The 9776-nt window shown below is 71.5% G+C and overlaps 1 protein-coding gene across 1 annotated transcript; it reads left to right on the forward strand.

The window, feature by feature from the left end:
- The first annotated feature begins 383 nt into the window (after positions 1-383).
- LAMB2 (laminin subunit beta 2) lies at positions 384-9730 on the forward strand. The gene is made up of 31 exons (XM_032194263.1): positions 384-827; positions 905-1040; positions 1220-1293; positions 1374-1562; positions 1636-1699; positions 2256-2458; positions 2547-2667; positions 2864-3052; positions 3180-3359; positions 3469-3581; positions 3705-3784; positions 3863-3998; positions 4187-4342; positions 4425-4552; positions 4633-4750; positions 4878-5070; positions 5139-5282; positions 5390-5621; positions 5697-5860; positions 5929-6153; positions 6473-6687; positions 6768-6864; positions 6937-7309; positions 7382-7566; positions 7645-7886; positions 7969-8172; positions 8252-8396; positions 8575-8782; positions 8864-9005; positions 9091-9427; positions 9516-9730. The coding sequence occupies exons 1-31, from the start codon at positions 384-386 to the stop codon at positions 9650-9652; spliced, it is 5574 nt and encodes a 1857-aa protein (XP_032050154.1). The 3' UTR covers positions 9653-9730.
- Positions 9731-9776: the final 46 nt, after the last annotated feature.

The following is a 9776-nucleotide window of genomic DNA, read 5'->3' on the forward strand; positions in this document are numbered from 1 at the left end:
CGGCCCCACGCCGCGTGGAAAAATCCCGCGGGCATCTGTAGCGCGGCTGCACCTGCAAATAAAGCCCTGAGCCCCGGCTGCCCGTGTCCGGCCCCTCGCTGCCCCTCGGCCGTCCCCCTCCCCACCTCCACGCCGCGGTCACGCGTGGCCGATCCCCGCGGCGCCCCCCGCCTCCGGCAGGGCGGGCACGGCCCCGGCCCGGCCCCGCGTGGGCCGCCCCTGCCGGGACCCGCCCCGCGCTGTGCGCCCAGCCCCGAGCTCTGCGCCCGCGGCCAACTTCGGAGAGGGGCGGCGGGACCCCCCCGGGACCCCCCCGGCACCCCACGGACCCCCCCTCGGGTGCCACCTGCCCTGCGCCCCCCCGCGCGCTCCCCCCCGCCGCCATGCGCGCCCCCGCCGCCTTCCTCCTCCTCCTCCTCCTCGCCCCGCTGGTGGCCGGTGAGTGCGCGCCCCCCGGCCCGGGACCCCCCCGGGACCCTCCCGGTGCTGGAACGGGGCCGGGCGGCGGGCGGGGGGTCCGGTCCCGGCGGGGCATTTCCGGGCGGCCGAGGAAGGGGCCCCCGGCGGGGCTGCGCTCCCGGCCCGGGAGCAGCTTGGGGAAGGGCACGGGGAAGGGGGGACCCGGCCTCAGCCGCCCCCCTGCCCACCCAGGGCCCGGGGGAGCCGCCGCCGCCGCCGCCGCCCCCGACGCCCCCCAGGGCTGCGCCCGAGGCAGCTGCTACCCGGCCACCGGGGACCTGCTGGTGGGGCGAGCCCCCCGCCTGAGCGCCTCGTCCACCTGCGGGCTGCGGAGACCCCAGCCCTACTGCATCGTCAGCCACCTCCAGGTGAGCGCAACGGGGTCACGGGACAGGGCACGGGGTGGCTGGGGGTCAGCGCCAACCCCGTCCCACCCCGCTGGCAGGAGGAGAAGAAGTGCTTCGTCTGCGACTCGCGGCGCCCCTACGACGCCCGCAGCAACGCCGACAGCCACCGCATCGAGAACGTGGTCACCACCTTCGCCCCCCGCCCCAAGAAAGCCTGGTGGCAGTCGGAGAACGGTGAGTGCCTGACGGGGGCGGCGGGGTGTCCCTGGGGGGCTTCGCTTCCCGTCCTCCCATGCCGAGGAAGCTGTGACTCAGCCGGCACGGACGCGCCCCTGCGCCACGGCCAGGCAGGGCGGGCTCCAGCTGCCGGGGTCCCCCGGGGTCCCGCGGTCACGGGTGCCACCCCCACGCAGGCGTGGAGCACGTCAGCATCCAGCTGGACCTGGAGGCTGAGTTCCACTTCACCCACCTCATCATGACCTTCAAGGTGGGTGTCGGGGGTGGACGGGATGGGACGGGAGAGACCCCGCAGCCTGGGGGCACCCGTCCCAGCTCGGTGCCCCGCAGACCTTCCGCCCCGCTGCCATGCTGGTGGAGCGCTCGGCCGATTTTGGGCGCAGCTGGAAGGTGTACCGCTACTTCGCCTACGACTGCGCCGCCGCCTTCCCCCACGTCCCCCGCGGGCCCCCGCGCCGCGTTGACGACGTCGTCTGCGAGTCCCGCTACTCCGACATCGAGCCCTCCACCGAGGGGGAGGTGAGGCCCCGATGGTGCCGGGGGACGCTTCGGGGACCCTGCCAGCCCCTCCCCGCCCTCTTTCTCCCCGCAGGTGATCTACCGCGTGCTGGACCCCGCCATCCCCATCCGCGACCCCTACAGCCCTGCCATTCAGGGTGAGTGGCCAGCCCCGGCTCCCGCCTGTCTGCTCTATTTTGGGTGCCGCTATTTTGGCTGCTCTCCCCTTGCCCTGAGCCCCACGGCAGGCTGGGGGACAGAGACAGCCCACGGGGGCTGCAAGCTGGCCCCGGGGTGTGGGTGACAGTGTGGCACCGCAGGGTGCCCAGCGAAGGGAGACAGGGGCGGCCGTGCAGGTGCCGAGCCCAGCGCCGAGCAGATGAGGCTGCACAGGATGGGGTTGGTAGCAGGCAGAGGAATCGGACCAGGCGCAGGACACTGTGGGTTAATCAGCCAGCCAGGGCTAAATTTAGGCTGGAAGCAAAAGGAGAGGAATCTGCGGGGCTGAGACGCTGGGAAACTGCGGTCCCCGGGGAGCCGTCCTGCCCTGCTGGGACCCCAGCGCATTGCGCACGGCGCAGCGACCGCGTGCGCAGGAGCCCCACGGCTCTCGGCCACGTGCAGCCCGGCACGATGGCACGCAGGGGGCAGGGACAAGCGGAGCCGTGAGCAGCCTGGCCACCCCGTGCCATCGCTGCCACTTGCCGTGCCCAGACCTGCTGCGCGTCACCAACCTGCGGGTGAACCTCACCAAGCTGCACACGCTGGGGGACGACCTGCTGGACTCGCGGCGGGAGATCCGGGAGAAGTACTACTACGCGCTGTACGAGCTGGTGCTGCGCGGGAACTGCTTCTGCTATGGGCACGCCTCGGAGTGCGCCCCGCTCAGCGGGGCCCCCACCACCGCCGACGGCATGGTAGGCGAGCCGGCGGCCCTCGTGCCCTGCCGGAGCGGGGTGGATGCGGTGCCCGGTCCCGCAGCCCCTCACCGCGGTGTCCCTGCAGGTGCACGGGCGCTGCGTCTGCAAGCACCACACGCAGGGCCTCAACTGCGAGCGCTGCGAGGACTTCTACCACGACCTGCCCTGGCGCCCGGCCGAGGGCTCCAGCACCAACGCCTGCCGCCGTGAGTGCCCCGCGCCGGCACCGGCACCATGGCACAGCCACCCTGTGCCTGTGGGCTGGGAATGGGGTCCTGTGTGCTGTCCTGGGCGATTTTGGGGCCCTGCACGTCTGCTTGGGGGTTTTGGCACCCTGCATGTGTTGGCTCAGGGTTGGGGACTGGGGGTGCCGCGTGCCATGCTGCGGTGTCGTCCCCGCAGGGTGTGACTGCAACGAGCACTCGCGGCGCTGCCACTTCGACATGGCCGTGTTCCTGGCCACGGGGAACACCAGCGGGGCCGTGTGCGACGGCTGCCAGCACAACACCATGGGCCGCCGCTGCCACCTCTGCAAGCCCTTCTACTACAAGGACCCCAGCAAGGACCTGCGGGACCCCGCCGTGTGCCGAGGTCAGAGCAGGGCTGCGGGGAGGGACCGGGGGTGCACGGGGTGGGACAAGGCTGCGCCTGGTCCCGGTGTCACAGACCTGTGGGGCCGGCACGAGGGGTCCGGGTGCTGACCCTGCCTGTTCCCCAGCCTGCGACTGCGACCCCGAGGGCTCCCTGGACGGGGGGCTGTGCGACGGCGCCGATGACCCTGCCCGTGGGCTGATCGCGGGGCAGTGCCGCTGCAAGGAGCACGTGGAGGGCCCCCGCTGCGACCGCTGCAAACCCGGCTTCTTCGGGCTCAGCGCTGCCAACCCGCAGGGCTGCCAGCGTACGTACCACTGCCGGGGCAGGGGCTGGCCCCGAGGGTGTGTGGGGGGCACCCACTGGTGCTGAGCGCGTGGCTCGGCCCTGCTGGGTGCCACGGGGTCCCTGCGCAGGGTGCCGGTGTGACCCCCGCGGCACGGTGGCGGAGGGCGGGCGGTGCGATCCCATCAGCGGTGACTGCCTCTGCAAGCGGCTGGTGACCGGGCGCAACTGCGACCAGTGCCTGGTGAGTGCCAGGAGCCGTGCCAGGAGCTGTGCCAGGCGCTCGGGGCCGTGCCAGGGGCTGGGCACAGCGCTCAGGGCCGTGGCACCGCGGCCGGCTGCTCCCTGATGCCCTCACTCCCCGCAGCCGGAGCACTGGGCTCTCAGCCACGATCTCCAGGGCTGCCGGCCCTGCGACTGCGACGTGGGAGGTGCTCGCGACAACCTGTGAGTTTTATCACGGCTGAGGGTGTGAGGGGTGTCCCTGCCGGCCCCGGGGGGCTGACGGTGCCTCCGGGGTGCCAGGTGTGCCGTGGAGACGGGGCAGTGCCGGTGCCGCAGCCACGTGGTGGGCCGGCAGTGCGGGCAAGTGGAGCCCGGCTTCTACCGCATCAACCTGGACCACTACACCTACGAGGCTGAGGACGCCCGGCTGCACCAGGTGAGGGGCAAAGCTGTCCCTGGTGGGGGACGCAGGCTGAGCGGGGCACCAGGAGGGGCATTTGCAGGGTCCCCAGGCTGGCAGACACTGCTTGGCCCTGTTGCCGTGTCAGGCAGCAGCCGAGCTGTGCAGTGCCTGCGAGCCAAGGGGATTTTTGGGGTCCCGTCTCACAATGTCCCTTGCCCCAGGGCTCGGTGGTGGAGCGCGAGCCCCCCGCGGGTCGCCCAGCTTCGTGGACAGGGACGGGCTTTGCCCGCGTGCAGGAGGGCAGCTGGCTGGAGTTCCACGTGAGCGACGTGCCCTTCTCCATGGAGTATGACGTGATCATCCGCTACGAGCCCCAGGTGAGCCCTAACCGGTGCGTGTCCAAAAGAGCGGCCGTGGGGCTTTCGGTGCATGAATTTTTGCCCCGTTCTTTGCCTGCAGCACCCAGAGCCCTGGAAGGAGGTGCGGGTGAGGGTGCTGCGCCCCAGCCCCGTCTCCGCCAGCAGCCCGTGCGGGAACACCATCCCGGCTGATGACCAGCTCTCCACCAGCCTCCCGTCCGGCGCCAGGTGAGCGTCCCACCGGGGCTGTGCCGAGCCGGGGCTGGCAGGAGGCACCCGGCTGCCCGGGCTTTGCTTTGCCCCCCCAGGTACGTGGTGCTGCCCAACCCCGTCTGCCTGGAGCGGGGCGTCTCCTACACCCTGCGCCTGGAGCTGGGCTGTGCCACGGCTCGGCAGGACTCCACCGTGAGCGTGCTCATCGATTCGGTGAGTGGGCACAGGATGGGGCACGGCATCCTTTGGGGGCGTAGGGGGACTGTGAAGGGTGCCGCAAAGGCTGCAGCATTAGGGGATGTGGGGAGAGACGAGGTGACGTCCCGCTGCCCTCCCCCAGCTGGTGCTCCTGCCCCGTTACTCCTCCCTGGAGATGTTCATCGCAGGCGACCCCGGAGCCATGGGACGCCGGGAGACCTTCGAGCAGTACCGCTGCGCCCAGCACTTCCACGGCGTGGGGCAGGCTCCCGTGGCCGAGCCCTGCTCCAGCCTCCTGCACAGCCTCTCGGCCATCCTGCACGACGGGGCGCTGCGTGAGTACGGCCCCGCTCGCCCCGCATCCCGCAGCGGTGGCCGGCACTCACCTGCTCTGTGCCCGCAGCCTGCCTCTGCAACCCCCAGGGCTCGCTCAGCGCCGAGTGCCAGCCCCAGGGCGGGCAGTGCCACTGCAAGCCCAACGTCGTGGGACGGCGCTGCCACCGCTGCTCCCCGGGCACCTTCGGCTTCGGGCCCGGCGGGTGCCGAGGTGAGTGCCTGGGGCCGTGCCCCGAGCTCAGCCTGCGGAGCTGGGGGTGTGGGGAGGGGGCTCCCTGCGTGCCAGCTGCTGGGGACAGACCCTTGGGTGCCTTCCAGCCTGCCAGTGCAGCAGCGAGGGCTCGGTGAGCACCGTGTGCGACAGCACCACGGGGCAGTGTCCCTGCCGCGAGGGCGCCCACGGCTCGCGCTGCGACCGCTGCCAGCCGGGCCACTGGGGCTTCCCCGCCTGCCGGCCCTGCCAGTGCAACGGGCACGCCGAGGACTGCGACCCCCGCACGGGCAGCTGCCTGCGCTGCCGCGACCACACGGACGGCGAGAGGTGCCAGAGGTGAGCAGGGAGCCTGCCTGAACCAGGGCTGGGTGCTGCGGCAGCCCTGGCCCCTGCTGATTGCCCACCCCCCAGGTGTGCCAACGGGCACTTCGGGAACCCGGCGCTGGGCTCTGGCCAGCACTGCCGGCCCTGCCCCTGCCCCGAGGGGCCCGGCAGCCCCCGGCACTTCGCCGCCTCCTGCTACCAGGACGGGCGCTCCCGGCAGGTTGTCTGCCACTGCAGCCCCGGGTACACAGGTGGGTGCCCGCCGCGGCACGCTCGGTGTCCCCGTCCCCAGGTGCTGCCCAACTCTCTCTGCCCGCAGGTCCTCGCTGTGATGAGTGCGCGCCCGGGTACTACGGGGACCCGCTGCAGCCCGGGGGGCGCTGCCTGCCCTGCCAGTGCCACGATAACATCGACATGACGGATCCGGAGGCGTGCGACCGACGCACGGGACGCTGCCTGCGCTGCCTCTACAACACGGCAGGGCCCCACTGCGCCGAGTGCCAGCCCGGCTTCTATGGGGATGCCACGCGGCACAGCTGCAGGCGTGAGCACACACGGCCGTGCTGAGCCCAGCCCGGTCCCTGTCTCCTCTGCCCAGCCCCAGCACTGCTCCCCCATCCCCACCCTCGTCCCCGTCCTCACCTCGTGCCCATTCCCATCCCCGTTGCCACCCATCGCCACCCTCACGGCCACCTTGACTCCATCCCCTTTTTGTCCTCATCCCATCCCCATCCAACTTGTCTCCATCCTGCCCCATCCCACCCCACCCCACCTGTGCCCCCATCCCGTCCCCATCCCAATCTCCTCCCCCTTCTCTTCCTATCCCCATCCCCATCCCCATTCAGCCCTCCCTCTGGTTCCAGGCTGCTCCTGCAACGCGCTGGGCACCGACCCCAGCACCTGCGGGCCGCAGCAGTGCCAGTGCGACCGGCAGAGCGGGCAGTGCCGCTGCCTGCCCCACGTGGAGGGCCAGGCCTGCGACCGCTGCAGCCCCAACTTCTGGAACCTGGGCAGCGGGCAGGGCTGCGAGCCCTGCGCCTGCCACCCTCAGCACGCCCTGACACCCGCCTGCAACCAGGTGAGACGCCCCGGGGACGGGGGCTCGGAGGGACGGGGTGGGGATGGGGGTGCCAGCCTCGGCCGCGCCGTGTCTTGCAGTTCACGGGGCAGTGCTCCTGCCGGCCGGGTTTTGGGGGCCGGACCTGCGCCGACTGCCAGGAGCAACACTGGGGCGACCCGCGGCTGCAGTGCCGAGGTGAGAGCCGGGGCAGGCAGGGGGGCTGCACTGTGGCTCCCAGCAGCCTGACCCCCCCATTTCTCCCCGCAGCCTGTGACTGTGACCCCCGTGGCATCGCCAGCGCCCAGTGCCACCGTGGCAGCGGGCACTGCGACTGCCGGCCCGGCGTCTCGGGCGTCCGCTGCGATCAGTGCGCCCGGGGCTTTGCCGGCACCTTCCCCGCCTGCGAGCCCTGCCACCCCTGCTTCGGGGACTGGGACCGGGTGGTGCAGGACCTGGCTGCCCGCACCCGGGCGCTGGCGCAGCGGGTCAGCCTCCTGCAGCACACCGGGGCCGCTGGCGCCTTCGAGGGCACCTTCCGTCGGCTGGAGGAGAGCCTGGCCACCGTGCAGGCCGTGGTGGCTGCCCGCAACGCCACCGCTGCCACCGCCGCTTACCTGACGCACGCCACGGAGGAGCTGCGGTGAGCACCCGGTGCGGGGCACGGCTCCCCGGGCAGCCTCGATGGCGGGGCTGTCACCTCCTTCCCTTGCAGGCGGCAGATCGGGGGGGCCACGGAGAGGCTGACACGGCTGGAGGGGGAACTGACAGCGGCGCAGGACGCCAACTACAAAGCCAGCCACGTGCTGGGCACTGTGGACCGGGGTGCCCGTGTCCTCAACCACAGCCTGCAGGAGCTGGGGCAGCGGCTGCACGCTCTCAAGACCTCCAATTTCCTCGGTGAGCCACACCGGGGGTCCCCATGCTGGGATGCCGGGGCGGTGGGCAGGGGTTTCACTCTGCCCCCACCTCCCTCAGGTGCCTTCGACAGCATCCGTCAGTCTCACAGGGAGTCGCAGGAGGCCGAGCAACGCGCGGATGCCTCCACCCGCGCCGTGCCCAACCCTGTCAGCACCTCGGCAGCCACGCGGCGCCGCACCGAGCAGCTCCTGGCCAGCCGGCGCGACAATTTCAACCGGCAGAATGCGGCCAACCGGCGGGCACTGACGGACCTGGCGGCGAGGGCACGGGAGCTGAGCTTGCACCCACTCAACGAGAAGGTGGGACGTGGGGACGTGGAGACGGGAGCAGGGCACAGCGCCTGGGGATGGCTCCAACCTACCTGCCTGCATCTTCTTGCAGGTGTGCGGTGCCACAAGCGACGTGCCCTGCTCCGAGAGCCCCTGTGGGGGAGCCGGGTGCCGGGATGAGGATGGGACACGGCGCTGCGGGGGGCTGAGCTGTGGTGGAGCTGTCTCCAAGGCTGACAGCGCCCTGGACCGAGCGCGGCATGCCCAGGAGGAGCTGCAGCACGCAGCCAGCGAGGTGGCCCAGCTCTCCCACCGGGTGCGTGTTGCAAGGGCATGGGTAGAAGCAGGTGGGGTGGCAACGTGTGCCAGTGCTGAGGGTCTCTGCCCCTGCCCAGGTGGCTGAGGCCAAGGGAAAGGCGGATGAAGCCCGGCAGCGAGCACAGGCAGCTCTGGACAAGGCGAACCAGACCAGGGCCCGCGTGGAGCTCTCCAACAAGGAGCTGAGGGACCTCATCAGCCACGTCAAGGCCTTCCTGAGCCGTGAGTGCCGCTGTGCCAGGGGGGACGGCTGCCCCTGCCCAGCACCGAGTGGCTCTGCACCGTGCTGCGCCTCCTGCCCCCCACCCCTGCTGCATGGCTTCAGCCATGGCTGCCCTCCACCACCACCCCGCCGTTCCCTCTACCCTGGGGCACACACACTGATGGCTCCCCCCCACAGAGGAGGGGGCTGACCCCGAGAGCATCGAGGTGGTGGCCAGCCGGGTGCTGGAGCTGTCGCTGCCTGCTTCGCCGGCCCAGATCCACCGCCTGGCCGAGGAGATCAAGGAGCGGGTGCGCAGCCTGGCCAGCGTGGATGCCATCCTGGAGCAGACGGCTGGCGACGTGCGCCAGGCTGGGCAGCTGCTGCAGGACGCCCAGAGGGCCAGGTGAGCGTGGTGACGCGGCGACATGGCTCCAAATGGGACCCAACCTGGGCTGGCACTGAGGCTGTGCCACCCCGGCTGCAGGTTGCGGGCAGAGGGTGTGCGGGGTACAGCCGAGGCGGTGCAGCAGGCGCTGGAGGATGCGCAGCGAGCCCAGGGCACGGCCGAGGAGGCGCTGCGCAGCGCCGCAGCCGACATCCAGCACAGCGAGAGCACCATTGGCACGGTAAGGGCGCTCCCTGCTGCCCTCGGTCCCTGGCACCCCAAAACCCATCCCTATTTGAGGACATCCCCACACTGCCCATCTCCAGATGCAGGCACAGGCAAGGGGTGCGGAGCAGCAGCTGGCTGCCGCCATGGAGCGGATCGGTGTCCTGGAGGGAAAGACAGACGCCCTGAAGGTGAAGCGTGCCAACAACAGCCTGGCGGCCACGCGTGCCCAAGAGGCAGCCAGCGTTGCCCGGGACCGTGCCGGCGAGGCCAAGCAGGTGCTTGAGGGGCCGCTGCGGGACCGGTACCGGGCGGCACAGGAGCTGGTGCAGCACCGGGCGCAGGGCGCACGGCAGGCGGGCGACCGGGCGCAGCAGCTGCGTGAGGAGGCCGCCGGGCTGCTGGAGGACGCACAGGGCAAGCTGAGGAAGCTGCAAGGTGAGGCTGGGGAGGGCGGCTGGGCTGGGGGAGATGTGGCGAGGGGCTGTCCTCACTCGTTGCCCCCTCCCATCTTTGTCCCCCACAGTGCTGGAGAAGAAGTATGAGCAGAACGAGGTGGTGCTGGACGCCAAGGCGGCGCAGCTGGGTGAGCTGGAGGCCAGGATGAGGGAGGTGCTGGCCACCATCAACCAGCAGGTCCAGATCTACAACACCTGCCAGTGATGGATGCCCTGCCACCCCCAGCCCCGCTGCTGCCCCTGCCGTGGGCACCCCACGTGTGAATAAAGCTACTGAGCAAGAGTCCCTTGTGCCATGTCGTGGCTTCTGTTCACACCTTGGTGGCTTC

This window comes from Aythya fuligula, chromosome 10, assembly GCF_009819795.1.
Source record: "Aythya fuligula isolate bAytFul2 chromosome 10, bAytFul2.pri, whole genome shotgun sequence".
Classification (NCBI taxonomy): Eukaryota; Metazoa; Chordata; class Aves; order Anseriformes; family Anatidae; genus Aythya; species Aythya fuligula.

Bases quoted from the DNA above. Each gene is read 5' to 3' on its own strand.
- LAMB2 (XM_032194263.1), top strand. From the start codon at position 384: ATGCGCGCCCCCGCCGCCTTCCTCCTCCTCCTCCTCCTCGCCCCGCTG. The intron at 2,668-2,863 runs GTGAGTGCCCCG...TCGTCCCCGCAG, and splicing joins CAGCACCAACGCCTGCCGCC to GGTGTGACTGCAACGAGCAC. The intron at 3,053-3,179 runs GTCAGAGCAGGG...CCTGTTCCCCAG, and splicing joins GGACCCCGCCGTGTGCCGAG to CCTGCGACTGCGACCCCGAG.